At 40.9% G+C, this 20,992-nt stretch overlaps 1 protein-coding gene and 1 long non-coding RNA gene across 7 annotated transcripts in view; both read right to left on the bottom strand.

Annotated features, from left to right (window-relative positions):
- LOC137188600 (uncharacterized) overlaps positions 1-3,948 on the bottom strand; it is a 5,583-nt gene extending 1,635 nt beyond the window's left edge. Inside the window, exon 1 of the long non-coding RNA XR_010929447.1 lies at positions 33-3,948. This is a non-coding gene — a long non-coding RNA (uncharacterized lncRNA). The remainder of the gene's footprint in view (positions 1-32) is intronic.
- The window catches only part of adamts17 (ADAM metallopeptidase with thrombospondin type 1 motif, 17), a 417,430-nt gene that overhangs the window by 175,976 nt on the left and 220,462 nt on the right, over positions 1-20,992 (bottom strand). For all 6 annotated transcript variants that reach the window (XM_067598186.1, XM_067598185.1, XM_067598187.1 and 3 more), the window contains exon 9: positions 3,959-4,099. In XM_067598186.1, the coding sequence (XP_067454287.1) occupies positions 3,959-4,099 (141 nt within the window). The remainder of the gene's footprint in view (positions 1-3,958; positions 4,100-20,992) is intronic.

The raw sequence follows: 20,992 nt of genomic DNA, 5'->3' as shown, positions 1-20,992 counted from the left end.
GACCGCGTGTTTTAATGTTGGAAGACACTTACTGATCAGCTGCTGATGTTGGTGCCTTCTCCTTTCGCTCCTGCTGCTCTGGACAGACGGCTAACGTTAACTTTACTCCTCACCACACTGCAAGAACTGCACTGTCCACACTGCAAAAAATATCTGTTGAACAGATGTCTTTGTGGTCTCCCATATCTTCCAGTGCTTATTTATGAATGTTCCGAGTTTGTTGCGTCCTTTATTTCAGAGTACTCTGCAGTTAAATGTTAGCTGGTGAAGTTAGCAAGCTGTAGGAGGTCAGAAAGTCCACATTATCCATCTATGATATCGTCTGACAACTTTACGCTGAGCAAAAACAGACAAGAACATGAGTGCTCTTTAAAGTAAAAAAGATAATGTAGTAATCCATTAATCAAGACTTGTAGTTGAGTGGTCAGAAACTAGAAAAGTGCTATACAAGGACAGTCTATTTACCATTCCATTTACCACACCCTTACTTTCTGCCTAGCTACATAAAATAAACACTACTCTCTGCACTGGCACTGATAATTAGTGAGGTGTAGAATCATCCAGTAAGAGAAATTTGGCTGCTAGAAGTTATGAACTCTTTTCAGACAAGAAAGACTTATGTTAAAGTCACAATGGAAATCTTACTAGGCCTGACCAATTACATCTGTGCAATACTTCCAACACAGCAAACATTTGAATTGAATGTTGTCACATTAATGTAAAGGCTCAGTAGCACAGCATTTAAAAAAGATAATGGATTAAATGCATATTCCTACAATTAGTGTATACATGTCTCATTTTACTATCATCTCTAATGCACAAAGAAAATAAGATCAGTTTAATAAACCAGAAAACAGGAATGAGCCTATTTTAAATTGCCTTGCATTTATTTTACTACACATACACACTTACACAAAGATGTGCAGAATTTTGGAATTAAGTGACTTGTTAAAAGACATAACATGTGCAGCCAGGGATGACACTTCAAACTTTACGATTAATAGCTGACCTGCTCTCATACCTGAACGAAAGATACCATATATTAGATTCTTACTTAACAGTTCATAAAAAGAGGGAAATAACCTATTTCACTCCCTAAATCATCAATTTTCTTCTTCTTCATCTTCCATGCAGTGTACATGGATGAGCAAGTGACTGAGCATCTCTGATAAAACAAACAGATTATGGACAACTGAATTTACTGGAGACTCAGTCTGTTTCATTACTGCAGAGTGACATAGACACTGTGTGTGTGTGTGTGTGTGTGTGTGTGTGTGTGTGTGTGTGTGTGTGTGTGAACTGTGCCTGTCTGATATTAACAGCAAACAGTGCCTTTGAGACAAGAGCAACACCGTGGTAAATGTCCACAACAAAGATGGCAACAACTATAGCTTCAGAATACTTAGAAGACAAATAAATTAAAACTGTCTTAAATAAATGTCTTGATTTGTTTGTTGACTAAAATCAGACTAAAACTAACAATAATCAAATAACTAATATTTGACTAAAATGATTGAAAAAAACAAAAACAATTCCCTGTTCAATAACAGAGGTTTGAAGAAGTAAAGACTGTAAAAATATAGACATAGCCACTGTGATGTCACCCATTGGTTTCTGAAAAGTGGTTTTGAAGCTCAAAGTGGATGGCTCCGGCTGTCACCATCTTGCCACTGCCTGACTCCGCCTAACTCCCGGCAAAATGGGCAAAGAGGTGGAGCTGAGGTGGGCTGAATGAAGCCTGGTTGCTGAAACAAACCACTTAGCGGCTAGCGACCTGTCACTCAAAGTAGCCACTTAAGAAAATTTAAAAGGGTGAGTTATATAAAATTCACCCCCTATACAGATGTCATCAAAGCAGAAATTGGCTATAGAGACCAAAACCGTTTTTTGCACCAGGCTGTAAACATGTTTATTTCTGCTGTGAAGTTGGGCTTTTTAACTCACTTAGGAGCCAGCCTAAAATGGCCATTCAAGGGACTGCAGTTTTTGGCAATTTCACATTGGCTTCATTTTTCAGGCCCAGAGGTTGCTCTTGGTAAAAAACAAACAGCCGCGGAGGAGGTAGTGATAATGTAGGCTGTCAGCATCATTTTAAATTGGGTGATGCATGGTATTGGTGTTTGGTTTTGTAAGAGAAAAGCTGTTCTTTGGAATTACTTTTTTGTCAGAGAAAATGTGTTTCCAGTTTAAATCAATCAATCAATTTTTATTTATATAGTGCCAAATCACAACAAAAGTCATCTCAGGGCACAGTTTCTGTGTTTGTGGGTTTAGTATCAGTAAGTTGGATGTGTGGCTACACACTGACATTTCTCGTCCTCTCATACTGTTTCACAGCCCATTTTCCAAATCTACTCAACATGTTAGTAAACATGCCTTTGCATCAATGCTATTCAGCTGAGTTGCTAAACTCAGAAAGTGGATGGGTGTTTATTCACAACAAAGTTACTAAATGAGTAAAGGACACATTCGGGCTGTAATCATTCAAGTTACTATCTGAGAGTCTGAAGGGACACATTCATAAATGTAAAATAGGTTTTTAGCATTTATCCTGATTTCACATTCTCACAGTTGGAAATCAACCTTCATGGTGTTCTTTAGCTGTTTGTCAGATTCTGAGCATGTGAGGCTCCACCCATATCTGCCTGTCAGGCTCTCAGCTTTTTTCTATTTCAGTCCTCAGTCAGTCAGATGTATGGCCACTGGCCATTAGGGGTGTAACTCAAATTTGAAAGCAATATTTCTTGAGTGTAAATGTCAATGCTGATGTATCACACTAATGGTGCTAGACAAAAGGTTGGAGGGTCACCAAAACAGAAACTTTTGTGGCAAACTCTCCAGAAGTTGTCACCGGTTGGAAAGATGGACAAAAACGTACAAAGTTTAAATCAGTCAGCCTCTGCCTCTTACAGTGATATTGTTTGGCTCTCCAGTAGAACCCTGAAATTGTTTTTCTAAGGTGTGTCTGTGTGTGTGTGTGTGTGTGTGTGTTTGCACATGCACGTGTGTGTGTGGTTGTGCATGTGTGTGTGCAGTCATATTCGCTATTCCATGCTATTCCAGAATTCAATCAGATGCTGGAGTGGCCCTTGGCAGAGCAGAGCAGGACTGAGTTAGATTTTCCATTCTTTTACCGTTATGCTATAGTTAAAAAGGCCACCATGGAATCCCAGTGGTGCAGCATATACAGGCCCCACAGAGGTCCCTGACAACACAAAGACTCAGCACACATGGCAGCCCAGTGGGGTGTATGTACTGTATGTGTGTGTGTGTATACTGCATGTGTGTATAAGTAGCAAAGAGAGAGAGAGGAAGGCTGCAAAACCGCCATGCATATGACAGTCCTAAAATTAACATTTTAATTTGATCTCTTCTTAATTAATCTTATTAATCTTTCTCAGCACCAATTCTGCAGTCACCTTACATCCATCCATTGGTTTGTTATTTTTATACAAACTGAATTGGAAATGGCTAAATAAGCCTCTTAATGAAATGAGATACTAATATGCCATAGTGGACATATTTCCTTATTCTCAGCTGATGGAATTTGTCCTGTGTCAGCAGCTGGAGGTAAATATTAGTTTATCTGGAGGCTGATGGATCTCACTGGTGACTGAAACTTTAATGATAAACCTCTGTTAAACTGTGATGAGGTAGCTGCTGCTGAGGGACAATCTATGCAGCTCTTTATTATTTATTAGCGCTACCTTTTTCGTAACTGTGAAACTAGAGGCCCGAGTGTGCAAATGAAAGGTTAAAATTCAAATATCTGAACACATGATTTGACGTCATGCAGGATGCACATCTGGATACAAATTCAAGAATGTCCACACAACACTGCCCACAACTGGGAGGGAAAGCAGAGGCCAACAGTGAAACCACAGTTCATTACAGCACAGGGGTAAAATAAAAGTCTTCATGATAAATATCAACAGTAGCCTGCATCTAGCTCTCTCACCTGAGGAAGTTCCCCAGGTCATCGCGGCTGCAGGAAGACCAGGACAGGTCGCTGGGGTTTCTTCCTTTGACCCATTCACCAGACATGATGTGGGAGTGCCCAGTGCAGGTGGCATGGTCATCATCATGGCTCATTCCCATGCTGAGGGCAAGACATGGATACATAAACACTTTGTGCCAAAGAGCAAAAGAGCTGGTTCTTAAACAAGCCAGTTATCTGTAACATGCTAAAACATAGTGCAACAGTAGCACAAAAATATAATTAATTTGTGTTTGAGTATGTTGAAAATGGGAGAATGGTGCCTCTATCATTCCCACTCCGCACCCCAAAGGCCTGTTCTTGCACTATGTAACTTGGTTTGAGCGGGTACGATCACCCGCAAAAAATAGTATTTACCTAGATCTAACTCCATTTCCTGCTGCTGCTGCTTCATATTAAAAGCTTTCTGCTGACAAACTAGGCAAGGCTTTTATTGTGAAGAACTTAAAAGAAATTGAATGTGTTTATAACCAAGTTAGCAGAGCTTCGTTTGCGGTGCTAGTCTTCAATAAAACGAGTTGACGCAACAAGATTTGGAGATATTTGGAAATATTTGGAGCTCTTTGTTCAGTGGATCAGTTACCGTAATGGTTAGTTTACCTTGCAGTGAGGGTACCGCACTATTGTAACTTACCCCTGAATTCCACCGGACGCGTGTGCACTGCGTTCCGGCTCCGACGCGGCTGCTGCAGCTGATCGCGGCCACTCTAGTCAATGTATCCGATTCCACCAGGCGCGCCGCGGCACGTTTCAGAAGCGTCCCAGGAGCGGCTCTCCGCTCCGCTCCGCTAAAGATAGGTGCCTCGTCTATTTTTTATGGAAGCCGCGTCAAGCAGCACAGAGCAGATCAATCTTTGCAGGAACTCAGACACAGAAACAGCATTGAGCATCCGGCCAATTTTCAAAATAAAACACCCCGTGCAGACTCTGACACACTCTCGGTGGAATAGGGTGCTGTGCAGAGGCAAAACCGCGTTGGAGCTGGAACGCGGCACACACGCGCCCGGTGGAATCCTGGGGCGCGTGGATTCCACCCTCAGCACTTACTGTTGTGACCAGGGTCTGGCAGATTAAAGTATCAATGGCCAGAATGTCCAATGGGAAACATGCTGATTGCCAAATAAATAAATTCATTAATAGTATATGAAATAGCCTAATATTGTGTGACCTATAAGATATGTTGACAAGACAACTTCAATATAAACTTATATTATGCAAAGGTTTGGTTTTGCCTCTGCTGTTAAGACACTGAGAGAGTCACTAAGTGTTTGGTCATGTGACTAAGAGTGGCATGAGATTCAAAAGCTGGTGCACACTCCAGCAACAGCCCTGTGCTTTGGCTCAACAGCAGTTAACGTAACTCCAAAAAGTCTTACTGTTTTTTCTCTGATAACATTACTTCCAGCACTAGCACAGTGAAACACACGGGCAAGCCCGGTGCGCCACAGTTAAATAACTGAGTAATTAAGTAATTGATCAGTAGGAGGTTTAATTTTCCCCGGCCCCAATGAGAGGCAGGCTCAGGGAGAACGCAGCAGGTGAAGGTGGTGGCAGAGCTGCAGCTTCAGTTTTGTTCTGATTAAAACTTAAAAAATTTAAGGCCAATTTAATCTTTGATGTCTTTGAGACAGTCCAACAGTGATTCTTAATAGTTTGTTTCATTCCATTTCAAAGGAAAATAAATCTGCGTGTCATCTGCATGGAATGAGATGCCATATTTTCTTAAAATGGACAATAGGGGGGAGCAAGTAGAGTGAAAATAGGATTGGGCTGAGAATAGAACCCTGAGGGACTCCACAAGGGAGAGGCGCTGAGGATACAGAGTCACCTAAGCTGACAGAGAAACTTCTGTCAGATAAATACAACCTGAAACACTCCAGAGCAGTACCTTTAATACCAACACAGTGCTCTGGGCGAGGGATGAGGATACTGTGATCTACTGTATCAAATGGATGTAGCCTATTGTTGTAGCCTATATGCTCAGTTTGCAAAGTTTGTGAAGAGTTCATTCTGCTGACTAAAATACATTTATTGGATCATAGCGTTTGTGTTTTTATGTTTTATTCTGTTTACATATAGGCTATTATATGGCTACGGTAGTAACTTATGGGAGGCTTTGCGTTGAACAGGAAGGAGTTTTATTTCCTGGCAAAGGAAGTGTGCAGCTGGGTTACAACATTTACATTGCTCAGCACTAATTGGTTTCTTCGTCTATGTGCCTAGCTCTCAACTGGCCACTACCGCAATATCACAGTGCCACCTAGTGGACTAGCGGGCTAGCATTCAATAATCTCAATTTTACATTTACAACACTATTTAAATACATATGTCCATAAGTTGTTCTGTACAGCCAGAATTCTGGAATATTAACAGCTATACTGGCCATCAAAAAAAGTCTAGTGTAAACTCTGGTTGTGACAGACCTCTCTGTGCATCCAGCTCATCTTATTTCTGTGATGTCAATATCTTAACCTACAGCAGCTGTGTGCTAATATGTAGTTGCTAACAGCTAGCATTAGACTGATTTACGTTATAATCCACATCATCTTCAGACAACACGAAAATTCAATAGCTGCTGGTATATGTCTTAGTTCTGTTGATAACAATATAGTTACATATTGGCGAGACAATAGCAGCACCGCACTGGCTGGAAGTCGGGGCCAGAGTCAACTTTTGGAGAAATGAACTTGACGTCACTGCCGCTGAAGGCTGCGGTGGCCAATCACAGCCAGAGATCAGAATGGTCAGAGCTGTAAACTCTGCCATGAGAGAGTACAAAGACGTTACTAGGAGGACAGGAGGATATTTCTCTTTGTTTGATAACGTCAAAAGTAAAGTTAGACTTTTCTGTCAGCTTCTCGACTCATTTTAAAAAAGATGAGGAAAGGACAGAGAGAGCTGAGTGCACCAGCAAGAGAGTGAGAGAGAGCAGCTGTGGTCGAGCAAGCTGGAGAATGAATGAAGAGAGGGGGCGCTGGTAGCGAGAAAGCCATTGAATCAGATCACTAAAACGTTATTTTCTGATTGTTTCACAGCGGTTACGTTCTAGAACACAGATAAACATGTCCACACCCCCACACACTTCCACTCAACCCTTCAGCGGTGAGCCGCAATGCCTGATCTGGTCTGAATATGGCCTTAAGGCTGACAGCGATCAAGAAACAGTAAAATAAGGCTGATATCTGAAAGTACAAACAGGCAAGTACAAACATCTAGTAGTATCCTGTAATTATCACTTGTGGAAGCTGAGGATGCTGTTGCTGCTGCTCAGCAGATGTTACATAGACTTTAACTTGAATATTTTGCATGCGTAAAATTTACACAGTGAGCATATTGATGAACACATCTGACAGTAATATAGGACAGCAGTGAAATTCATTTTTTTTCACTACATCAAATGAAGATAATTATACTTCAAAGGGTAATACACACTCAATTTTTGCTAGCTCCCTCCCTCCCAGCATATTTAAAAAATGCAACAGAGGACTGGAGAAGAAGGCACTCACTGCAGCCAACGGAAACATCTGCTGGACATGCAGCACTACCCACCATACCATTTTAGTGTTCCAGGTCATGTTTTGTGATTAGGACAAGAAGTCCTCCAAATTAAACAACCAAATACACTGTGGTTAAGGTCTGGTTAGGTTTAGGCACAAAAACTACTTGTGAGTCAAATTTAGAGATGCAACAGTTAGTTGATTAATTGATTAGTAGTCAACAGGGGCGTCACTAGAGATTTATGTTTGGGGGGGCTAAGCCTTTACCAGTGGGGGTTGGAAGGAGCTTTTTTTTTAAATAGCCCCAAAATGTCTGTTTGTCATGATTTTTTAGAGTAGCAATAGGTATAAAATCAACACAACAGATCTGTCTCTTCTCTTTGTAATAGGCACAGATCTAATATGACTTTACAACAGGCACAGATCAAGCAAAGGTATTGAAGTCAAGGAATGCTATCTACTCTCTCTTAGATAAGTTGCAGGTCCTAAGTATGTTATTCATACACAGACTGATGTTTGAAATGTGAACCTCTAAAACTAAAAATGTCATAAAATCATTTAGGCTAGTTTATGCCTAGTATGAATAATAGGCCTATGTCATAAGTTCAGTATTGATTTTAACTGAAAGTTAAAACAACTCCCACTCACTTTCTTCTTGATCACTAACCTCCATCAGACCTGCTCCTTCAGCCCTGTCAGTCTCCTCATCTTCCTCCTCTCCCTCTCCTCGCCTGTTTTCAGTAACACGTTATTTTATTAAACTCAGATTGACAAGAACACAAGGCTTAATGATTGATCAGCCAGTTTAAATTTGTATTTGTCTGAACTGGCAAAATCTTCTCACCTGACTGGCCTTCGGTGGAGCAGCCGCCTTTTTTATATATATATTGCGTTATGATCAACACAATGTGACCTTTTCACTGACATTAACTGATTATAAACAACAGTCTATGCCTACTGACATGATTGTTATGAAACCAAATACTTAAGATGCATATATATGCAAAGTATGTAAAGAGCTGTCAATAACATTATTTCTATCTCTGTTGCTCTTCACACTTTGGCTGGCTGGCTCGTCAGCTAGTCGGTACAGTGGAAACCGCTTATAGTGATCATGTCCATCTGGGTCAAATTAATCACTGTAAGCTGATGATTATTATAACTGATTTTTTTTCTTTTTCTTTATTTCTCATGCAGATTACCATCTGATTGACATTTGTATATTTATTATATGAATAAAAAAATAATGAAATCGAAGCTTCGCTATTAACTGTAGCTGTTTCAAAATACAGTACAGCTGTTTCAAACGCTTGTTTCCCTGCTGACGCCTTCCTGACTCATTTTCAGATGAGAGAGAGAGAGAGAGAGAGTAGCAGTAGTCAAGTGAGCTATAGAGTGGATGAGTGTGAGAGCGAGCAGTGGTAGTGTGAAAGCCAGTGAATGAGAGGAAGAAAACATTATATTCTGATTGTTTCACAGTGGTTACAAATAAACACCCACACCCTGCACCTCCACACCCCTGATAATGGTGCCACAGCCGCTAATTACAATGTCATATGTGTATCATGGGAGTAAGGTAAAAAATGAAAATAGAGTTACCGTAATTTCATTTATTTCCTCCACGTTTTCATGTATGAAAAGACCCAAAATGAACATTGTAAGCAGACTATTGATTACTATAAGTGAATTATTTAAACAGTAATTGTATAGGAATGATTCTGTCCTGAGCTTTTTGATCCATATAAGCGGTTAATCACTGTAACTGTTTCCACCGTATAACGTTAGTGTTATATGGCCTATCCTCTTGTCTTTTCCTCACTTAAACCTTGAGTCAGCGAACGTTAAGCAAGTAACAAATGAGTAACAACTTGATAACTCGCTACATAGACCATCATTTGCCACAAATTCATATTGGAGCTTGCTACTTACTATTTCACTCTGTATATGATGTTTATCTTGAAATAGTCTTCGCCAACATCTTGTCACAACTTCAGTTGTTTCTGACTACTGTTACAGTCTACTGTGGGCTCTGAGTAGGCAGCATGGCCAATGGAAACTTGAGAGATTGGAACATTTAATTGGCATTAAAGAAACTGCATTAAGCTGGTTTAAGTCCTATTTATCAGACTGATTTCAGTTTGTACATGTTAATGATGAATCCTCCATGAAGGCAAAAGTTAGACACGGAGTTCCACAAGGTTCTGTACTTGGACCAATATTATTCACCTTGTATATGCTTCCTTTAGGTAATATTATTTGGAAATACTCCATCAATATTCACTGCGATGCAGATACCTAAATATATGTATCAATGAAGCCAGATGAGACCAAACAATTACCTAAACTCCAAGCATGCCTTAAGGACATAAAGACCTGGATGACCTGCAATTTTCTGCTACTAAACTCAGATAAAACTGAAGTTATTGTGTTTGGCCCTACACCTTAGAAACACATTATCTAGTGTCGCGGGTTCGCTTTCAAGGAGGTACCAATGATGGCTCAGACGACGAGAAAACTTCAGTGGGGTGATTTTTCATTCACACCAAGTTTCCAAACAAGAGTGGCAAAAATATTTACAGTGCAGAGGTGGAAAAAAACCAATAACAAAAAAAAGTATTTACAAGACAGGTGTCACACTGGCAGCTCGTCACCCACATTGCTACTCGGCCAAGAACCAAAAACCCAACATCCCTAAATGAGCAGAGCTCCCCTTATATACTCTTAGCCTCTCCCCCGGGCAAACCAATTAACAAATTATAGCGTCCTACGGTCAAATTTAGCAACACAACAAACATAAATTCAGAAATCAATGATACACTTCGCATAAAGGAAAAATGGCACTAATCGCCCTCCATACAGCTATGGCCAAATACCCCCAAACCAGAATAAATCATAAAATATCAGTCCATTCAATGTTAATGGTATGGTCCACGGTCACATGACCCTCTTAAGCGTGCCACCAAGCGCTATTCATGGTGTGTCCAGGAAGTGCCTCAGTTTGGCCCATGCCCAGAGGCAACCAGAGGCAGCGGCAGCAGGTAAGTGTGTATGTGTGTGTGTTGCGTCAGCGCCGAGTCTGCACCCTCGAACGCCTAGCGTGAAGAAAAGAGTTCTGACATAGGGGAAAAGTTTGTGGAAGTGCAGGACTGCGGGACACAAGTGCGGGCCTGCAAGAAACAGTTTTAACCGGAGCATGGCTCCGCAGGAACAGTGGGTGCGCTGTGCGCTCCCGGCACCGGCGCTCTGTCTCTGGCCAAGAGAGAGAGAAACGCATGCCAGTTAGGGCATGACGGAGCGTTCACCGGCGCCCCGTCACAGCTACTCTGGATGGCATTACCCTGGCCTCCAGCTCCACCGTAAGGAATCTGGGAGTTATCTTTGATCAGGATATGTCCTTTAACTCTCACATAAAACAAATTTCAAGGACTGACTTTTTTCACTTACATAATATTGCAAAAATCAGGAACATCCTGTCCCAAAAAGATTCAGAAAAACTAGTCCACGCATTTGTTACTTCTAGGCTGGATTATTGCAATTCCTTATTATCAGGCTGCTCTAACAAGTCTCTAAAGACTCTCCAGCTGGTCCAGAATGCAGCTGCACGTGTACTGACTAAAACTAGAAAAAGAGATCACATTTCTCCCATTTTAGCTTCGCTACATTGGTTTCCTGTAAAATCCAGAATTGAATTTAAAATCCTTCTCCTAACTTACAAAGCTCTTAATGGTCAGGCACCATCATAACTCATAAAGAGCTCATAGTACCGTATTATCCCACTAGAACACTGTGCTCCCAGAATGCAGCTTACTGGTGGTTCCTACAGTCTTTAAAAGTAGAATGGGAAGCAGAGCCTTCAGCTATCAGGCTCCTCTCCTGTGGAACCATCTTCAGGTTTAGTCCGGGGGGCAGACACCCTCTCTATGTTTAAGAGTGGGCTTACACCTTTCCTCTTTAATAAAGCTTATAGTTAGGGCCGACCAAGCTCGCCTTGGACCAGCCCTTAGTATGCTGCTATAGGCCTAGACTGCCGGGCGACTTCCCATGATGCACTGAGCTCCTCTCTCCTCCTCCTCCTCCTCTCCATCTGTGTGTATTCATATACCATTACTGCATATTACTAGCTTGACTTCTTCCCTGGAATTCTTTGTGCTTTCTCATCCGCAGGAAGCCAGGCTCTTGCCCGTGGCCATGGGATGTCCTTCTTCAGCTGTTGCTGCTGTTTGTTGTTGCTAGTCATGTATCTATTGTTGTTGTTGTTGTTATTGCTGTTGTTGTTCTGCTTCTCTGTGTCTCCCCCTTCTCTTTCTTTCTCTCTCAAACCAACCACTCAAAGCAGATGGCCGCCCACCTAGAGCCTAGTTCTGCTTGAGGTTTCTTCCTGTTAAAGGGGAGTTTTTCCTTACTGATGTCACCAAGTGCTGCTCATGGGGGAATTGTTGGGTCTTGTTGTAAATTAAAGAGTATGGTCTTGACCTACTCTATGTGAAATGTGCCATGAGATGACTTTTGTTGTGATTTGGCACCATATAAATAAAACTGAATTGAATTGAACAATTAAATTAATTGCCAATTATTCTTATAATCAATTAATCATTCTGAGTCATTTTTAAGAAAAACTGTTCAAATTGGTTCCAGCTTCTTAAATGTGAATATTTTCTGGTTTCTTCTCTCTATGACAGTAAACAAGAGAAACAAGGGAAACTGATCAACATTTTTCATCATTTTCTAACATTTTATAGACCAAACAACTAATCAATTAATCAATAATGAAAATAATTGTTAGTTGCAGCCCTAGTTAAAGATATTACTTCTTTAAAGTCAGGCGCCCTTCATCATCATGGCCACAATAATAACCATGGGGTGAAGGATAGGGGACGATCGTAGTTAGGGTTTTTACAAATTGTCCCAACTCATGCTTGAAAAATGGGACTCGTGGTTGGAAACAGGAAATGAACAGCAGTGTCCTGTGGCAAAATCCACTGTTGGGTTATAGACTCCATCCACCCAACCCACCATCTCCAACTGAGGAAAATTGTCAACTTTTATATACGTCATCTGCACCACAGCTCCGGGTCATAATGGACACAAATCAGCTAATTTTGAGCAGAAAATGAAGTTTTTACACACAATATATGTATTATTGGAAAAAAACCCATTATATATATTATACCATACAGTAACTCCCAGGACCACAACGTGATGTTGTGATGCTTTACTTACATGAGCAGTGTGAAACTGAAAAATAACAGTAGTACTGGTAAGTATCACTTACATCACATCATTATTACATAAGCATGGATATACACCAGGCAAGTATTAAACAAGGTAAGTACTAGAGTATTTATGTAATGTAGCCCATCTGTCTAGGCTATATTGTATACACAAACTCACAAAGGCTAGCTAAATTAAGTGACTGAATGCATTATGTATATCAAATATGAATGCAGAAACATTACAATATGAGCAATGCCATTACATTGAGGATTAATCAATATAATGGTACTGTATCCTTATAATACCTGGCAACATACATAGATGCTACAACACATGTATGAAACTAAAGCTAGTTAAATCTTCATATCCAGCTGCCTATCATATCCAGCAGACATCGTTATCATAAATCTGGTCAAAAGAATGTGCTCATATCAAAGATACAGATAAAGATAAACTCACAGGTAATGCCTTCTCAAGGGCTATGAAAGAAGGATGGCGAAGGATTACACACATCAGCTTCACTGGAGCACACATGCCATTTTCAGGTTACTCAGACTAACTTCCTGTCACACAGAAGCTAGGAAGTGAATGCTCAAACATGGCACTATGGTAAGTGACCAGCAGCAGTCATCAAAAAACATTGAATAACTGGCAGAGCCAGAACAGTGTAGTTACCCTTTAACATTTAAATTCAATGTGAAAGCAGCAAGAAATGCGTGTACCGTTGTGAGAGATTTGGAACTAGATAATTCAAAACAGTGTTTTGAAAATCCTGATTTTCATTTGAGAATTGTGCCAGAGCAACCAAGAAAAACTGTAAACCCACAGCTCACTACAGACACTTACAACACAATATAAAAGCAGAAGAGTGTAGTGAATTCTCTCCAACCAGCAATACATCTAACAGTAACACACCTGCAACATATTGATAGAGGAGATTCAGAGCCTGAGGGAAGCTCTGACAGGAAGCATCTCTTACCCAACGTGCATATGCACACTAAATGCATGGCTGTGTGAGAGACATAGAGAGAGTGATAGAGGAAGGAGTGTGTGTGTTCAAACAGGGAGGACTTCACTTGGAAACAGTTAGTGTGTGTGCGTTTCCTCCAAAAACCATGACCTACATTTGCAAATGAAAAACAACAACAGCCTAGTCTGAACTCCAGGCACAGACTCAGAAACTAATAAATTACAAGTGCAGACAGTTTTCCATTGGTTGAAATGAAAGCTATAAAAAATTACATTTTAGGACTCATACTCGTCCACATCCACTGCAGAGGAGAGTTCACTGCCTTCAAAGCAGAGGGAATAGATCAGTGTCCAGCTGTCCAACTGGGATAGGTTTGGGTCTTTTCAAGTCTGTCTTAATACAGAACTGACATATCAATATGTAGGTGGAAATGAGTCCTAGTCACTGACCCTGACACTATTTTATTGGAACGTGACTGTTATGGAATTTTCCATCTTTAGGGGATACAAATTGGGTTACACTGGGTCAATCATGGGCCTCGAGGTCACACTATAATTCTTAAGTAGAAGGAGACATTCTCTCCTCTCCTTGAGACTCGGATTGTGCTGTTTGGGGAAGCGAAAGCCTCTTTGATAAAGGGTAAATTGGCGTTGCCATGGTTACCAAGGTCGGAGGGGGCCTTCCTAGACAACACAGATAGGTGAATGCGTAGATTCCATTGGCATAATCTGACATTGAAACCAGAATGTGCTGACGGTGACCTGGGTTCCATGCAACATGACCTGAACTAACATGGGTAAAGTGCAGTTCCTTGTTTAGAAACTAGTGAAGAGTGTAGAACAACACCTTGATGTTTACTGTTTCAGTTCTCTGCTTGGCCAAGTGTTTTCAATAAACATTTTCCGCATTACATCAAAGGCTTGTGTGCACTTTCTCCACTGAGGTGCTGACCATCGCTCAGTATTTCTACAACAGCGACTACACTGTAAGAAATGAGGGCCAAAATCCACAGCCGTCATTCTGTCCAAATATGCTTTCCAAAGTTCAGCTGACACTAAAATGAAGCTTCATCAATCTCAGTTAGCTAAATCGAGTCACTATATTCCAAAGTTACAGTATGTTTAGTACAAAATTCCTTTTTGTTTCTGAAGCTCCTCACTGACCTGTGGCAGAGGGATACATTCTGGTAGTTCAGAGAAAACTTTGAATGCACCTATAAGCTGGTTGGTAACCGCAATAAAGCCCAAAGAAGAAGAAGAGGAGCTGCTACAGCTGTACTTGTTGATCTCCAGACGACATTGATTTGCTCCTGTCTCTGCACCTGACATGGAATATGGTTTGGTCCATATTTATCCGGTGTATTATGAAAGAAACAAGCAATGGAAAAATGTGTCCCAGGGATTTCTTGGGGGTGGGGGGGACTTAAACACATGAAGATGGTCCTACAGAAGGTCCACTGGCCAAATACAACGTAATATGTTGAAAAAAAGCGCAGGTGTAAAAACGCCCTTAATTTGAAAGTTTCAGCTTCACTGTACAGAATGATGTATGTGAAGTTTGTTTTCATATTATATGATAACCATGGTAACGTATGCACGGTTGTGAAGGGATCAGATGTGTTGTGTATTTTATCAGTTCCTCTTTAAAATATGAGTGAAACATAGCAACCACTATCCCCAAAGTAATATAACACTACAAAATTACTCTTTTTCATCCTGTTTCTACTTGTTCATTATTTATGACATATGAGGTCCAAATGTAGTCTGGACTGATAATGCTCATTATCAATTATTTCTTGGTGAATTTTTTCTTTGTGACACCATAAGTAATCACATCAGGTACAGTAAAGTTCTGCATGACTTTGATTTCCCATATAGCACTGATGAGGATGACAGGCAGGATAACATCACCCAAACCGTGCACATAAAAGAGTTATGTCAGTCTGTATAACTTTTTACACCTCTTGGTTCATTATAAGTCAGTGTGAGCATGAAACACCAGAACTAAAAGTCTGCAACTGAACAGAAGAAGTGTGAAAGCAACCTTAAACAGAATCCACACATCCAGACCTCCCTGCACTCAGACTATACAGGACTGTACCAGTGACGTCCACACTGCCTCAGGCTATTCAAATCCACAAGGAATAATGTGTGTCACTGGTATTAGAGAAGACAGGTGTTTTGTGTCCCTAGTAAGCATTGTGTTTCTGTTCTTAGCCATGCTAGCAGCATGGCTCAAGGAATAGCAGTATAAATGGAATGGTAAATGGACTGCACTTATATAGTGCCTTTCTAGTCTTCCGACCACTCAAAGCACTTCATTGCAAGGCAACATTCACCCATTCACACACATATTCTTACACTGATGGCAGGGGCTACCATGCAAGGTGCCAACCTGCTTATCAGGAGGAGAATCTAGTGCATTCACATACACTTATAATTTGGGGCTCTGTATCTTGCCCAAGGACACTTCAACATGCAGCTTGGAGAAGGGATAAAGCCGCCAGTCTTTCGATTAGTGGATGACCTGCTCTACCTCCTGAGCCACAGCTGCCCCCTGTGAGTCTGTTGGTTTGTCTGCCACATTGGTCCAACACTGAAATATCTCAACAACTATATAATGGATTGCTGAATGAGTGAAATCTTATAAAGACATTCATGTCCCCCAGAGAATGAATCCTACTGACTTTGGCAATCCCCTGAGCTCGTCGCTAGCGCCACCATGAAGTTGACATTTATGGTTAAGAGTAAAATGTCTTGACAAATACTAGATAGATTGCCATGAAATTTGGTAAAGACACTCATGTCATTTCAGGATGAACTGTAATAATCGTTTGACTTTTCATCTGGCTCCATTATCCAAAATTTAAATTTGTGCAATACTCTGGTTAATACCCAAATACCTACAAAAAATAATGACAAAAAATGACATTCCTGTCAGCCTCAGTTGTACTTTGTGTTTAGTACTTATTAGCCATAACTTTGTGATTGCACCTGATAAGATGTGTTTATCTATACATGTATATATAGTATAGTGTAGTGTGTGTATAAATGTGTATTTTCATCCCATACAATCTAGTGTTGTGCCTCTGAAACATAGTCCCATTTAAAACTCCATATACTCCATATATTGCCAGCCTGATTATACAAGCACCCTAGTGCTTAATAGCTACTTGACACACTAGACAATAATTCCTTCTGTGTGTGTGTGTGTGTGTGTGTGTGTGGGTGGGTGTGTGTGTGGAAGTGGCAGTGTGTATACTCATGTAACACTACTTCCATAATGTACATGTACATGGGCAGTCAGACACAGGGTGTACAAGATTGTTACCTTTCCTGCTCCCCGAGGCTAGAGCAAAGCTGTGATAACTCCTAGTGGGTCTGGCACAGCCACAAAGCTGCTACAAAGATTGATACATGTTGGCATGATTTCCAGGTGAGCTTGGCATTCGTTCTGTGTAACTGGGCTCTCAATGAAGTTATTGTGCTTGGCCCTAAACACCTTAGAAACACATTATCTAATGATAAAGCTGCTCTGGATGGCATTACCCTGGCCTTCAGCACCACCGTAAGGAATCTGGGAGTTATCTTTGATCAGGATATGTCCTTTAACTCCCACATAAATCAAATTTCAAGGACTGCCTTTTTTCACTTACATAATATCACAAAAATCAGGCACATCCTGTCCCTAAAAGATGCAGAAAAACTAGTTCACGCATTTGTTACTTCTAGGCTGGATTATTGCAATTCCTTATTATCAGGCTGCCCTAACAAGTCTCTAAAGACTCTCCAGCTGGTCCAGAACGCAGCTGCACGTGTATTGACTAAAACTAGAAAAAGAGACCACATTTCTCCCATTTTAGCTTCACTACATTGGCTTCCTGTAAAATCTAGAATAGAATTTAAAATCCTTCTCCTAACTTACAAAGCCCTTAATGGTCAGGCACCATCATATCTTGAAGAGCTCATAATACCGTATTATCCCACTAGAACACTGCGCTCCCAGTATGCAGGCTTACTGGTGGTCCCTACAGTCTTTAAAAGTAGAATGGGAGGCAGAGCCTTCAGCTATCAGGCTCCTCTTCTATGGAACCATCTACCGGATTCAGTCCGGGGTGCAGACACCCTCTCTATGTTTAAGAGTAGGCTTAAAACTTTCCTTTTTGATAAAGCTTATAGTTAGGGCCGACCAGGCTCGCCTTGGATCAGCCCTTAGTTATGCTGCTATAGGCCTAGACTACTGGGGGACTTCCCATGATGCACTGAGCTCCTCTCTCCTCCTCCTCCTCTCCATCTGTATGCATTCATGTAACATCAATGCATGTCACTAACTTTGCTTCTTCCCCGGAGTTTTTTGTGCTTTCTCATCTCACAGAAAAACCTGACTCCCGGGCCGAACCTTCGCGGTCCTTCACAGTCCTGATGGCATCCTTCCCTGGCTGTTGCTGCTTGTGCTTGTTGTTGTTTGTTGTTGTCATTGTTTTTCTTCTGTCCCCCCTCCCCCTTTCCCTCTCTCTTTCTCTCTCTCAACCCAACCGGTCAAAGCAGATGGCCGCCCACCAAGAGCCGGGGTCTGCTTGAGGTTTCTACCCGTTAAAGGGGAGTTTTTCCTTACCACTGTCGCCAAGTGCTTGCTCATGGGGGAACTGTTGGGTCTCTGTAAATTAAAGAGTACGGTCTTGACCTGCTCTATGTGAAAAGTGCCTTGAGATGACTTCTGTTGTGATATGGCGCTATATAAATAAAGATTGATTGATTGATTGATTGAATGAGGGCTTTATGTGCAGACTGCAAAGAGAGGTTTTCAGCTTTAACATACATTTTATTGCCACAAGTGAAGTGATCAGCTGAGCTTGGCTCACATGGATGTCCAGTCAGTTTTTTGCCCTCACTCCAAGTCCAGAACCCATATTTTACCATTTCTTAAGTATACAGTATCCTGTATGTGTGAAAATTTACCCGTGTTGATATGTCTATATGCTTTCCTTATATAATATTTAGATTAAAGATTTATAAAATGTGCTTTAGAGGGTATGGAAAGAATATACAGTGCTGCTTGAAAGTTTGTGAACCCTTTAGAATTTGCTCTATTTCTGCATAAATATGACCTAAAACGTGATCAGATTTCCATTCAAGTCCTAAAACTAGATAAAGAGACATCAGATAAACAAATGAGACCAAAAACTTACACTTGTTCATTTATTTATTGAGGAAAATGATCCAATGTTACATATTTGTGCGTGGCAAAAGTATGTGAACCCCTAGGATTATCAATTCATTTGAAGGGGAAATTACAGTCAGTTGTTTCAATCAATGAGATGACAATCACGTGTGATTCTGGGAGGCCCTACCTTATTTAAAGAAGAGAAATCTGGGTCTTCACTGTCAAACTCTGAGCTTCACAACACTGGTTTGTGGAAGTGTATGACTCAAACAAAGGATATTTCTGAGGATCTTAGAAGAAGAGTTGCTGATACTCACCAGGCTGGAAAAGGTTACAAAACCATTTCGAAAGAGTTTGGACTCTACCAGTCGACTGTCAGGCAGACCGTGTACAAATGGAGGACATTCAACACCATTGTTACCCTCCCCAGGAGCAGCTGAACAACAAAGATCACACCAAGAGTAGGCACGTAATAGTCCTGGAGGCCACAACGGACCCCAGGGTAACGTCTAGGAAACTAAAGGTCTCTCTTGCAGTGGCTACAGTCGATGTTAAAGGGGAGGTATTATGCTTTTCCTTATTTTCAGACATTTATATAATGTCACAATATTGGATATTCATGTTAAAAGTGGCCGACGTGTCATATAACAAGGTAAACGTATGTAGCTGTAATCCCTGTGAGCAAAAAGCAGCAGCTTCAGGCTGCTCTGAAGCTAAATTTGCAACGGTTTTTTCTACTTTCTGCCCGAGCTGACGTCAGTTCTAGACAGATTTCTTTATATGGACATCTGCTACGTGCACATATCAGATACGTAATTTGAAGCAGTAAAGCAGGAAATGTTTGGTTTGCAATGACAGTAAAGTTACACAAGTCTGATACGGAGGGGGGGGCCTTAAAAAGACAGGAGCTAAAATGGAGTGTAAGAGCAACTGTGTATATTGAGGGGCTGCATGAAGGGCCAGTAAAGGATAAGGAGTTTTTTGAACTTTGAATCATACAGAGCTACTTTAGTGGAGTCCAGAAAAAAAAATAGAGCATAATAGGCCCTCTTTAATGAGTCCACCATCAGGAGAACATTGAACATCAATGGTGTGCATGGCAGAGTTGCAAGGAGAAACCCACTACTCTCCAAAAAGAACATTGCTGCCATCTACCGTTCGCTCAAGACCACGTGGATAAGCTAGAAAGTGATTAGAACGATGTTCTGTGAATAGATGAGACCAAAAGTGAATTTTTTGGCTTGAATGAGAAGCGTTATGTTTGGTAATGAGCAAACACTGCATTCCAGCATAAGAACCTTAACCCATCTGTGAAACGTGGTGGTAGTACCATGGTTTGGGCTGCTTTGCTGCCTCTGAACCAGGACAGCTTGCAATCATTGATGGAGCTATGAGTTCTGAGTTCTGCCAGCCAATTCTACAGGAAAATGTCAAGATATCCGTCTGTGAACTGAAGCTCAACAGAAAGTGAGTCATGCAGTAAGACAATGACCCTAAACACACAAGTCGTTCTACCAAAGAACGGTTAAAGCAGAAGAAAGATAATGTTTTGGAACGGCCGAGTCAAATTCCTGATCTTAATCCTAAAGAAATGCTGTGGAAGGACCTGAAGCATGTAGTTCATGTTGACAAGCCCACCAACATCCCTGAGTTGAGACCATTCTGTAAGGACAAACGGGCTAAAATTCTTCCAAGAACAGTTACCGGAAACGTTTGGTTGAAGTTATTGCTGTAAAAGGGGGTCACACCAGTTACTGAAAGCAAGGGTTCACATACTTTTGCCTCCCACAAATATGTAAGATTGGATAATTTTCCTTAATAAATAAATGAAAAAAAGATTTTTTTTTTTGTCTCATTTGTTTAATTGGGCTCCCTTTATCTAGTTTTAGGACTTGTGTAAATATCTGATCACTTTTTAGGTCATATTTATGCAGAAATACAGAAAATTCTAAAGGGTTCACAAACTTTCAAGCAGCACTGTATGTGTACCTTCTCCTTAGTTTCTGTATGTGAGCATTAACTTACTGATAAGAACTTGGAGCCACTTCCAAGGTTTCCCAGTACAGGGCTTTGATGTGAAAGTAGACTTTGGGCTGTCTGACACAAAAGTTGACAACAATGAGAAAAGTGTGGCAAAATCTTTGGTTTTCA

Source organism: Thunnus thynnus, chromosome 1, assembly GCF_963924715.1.
Source record: "Thunnus thynnus chromosome 1, fThuThy2.1, whole genome shotgun sequence".
NCBI classification, from domain to species: Eukaryota; Metazoa; Chordata; class Actinopteri; order Scombriformes; family Scombridae; genus Thunnus; species Thunnus thynnus.
This window is presented reverse-complemented; position numbering and strand designations above follow the sequence as displayed.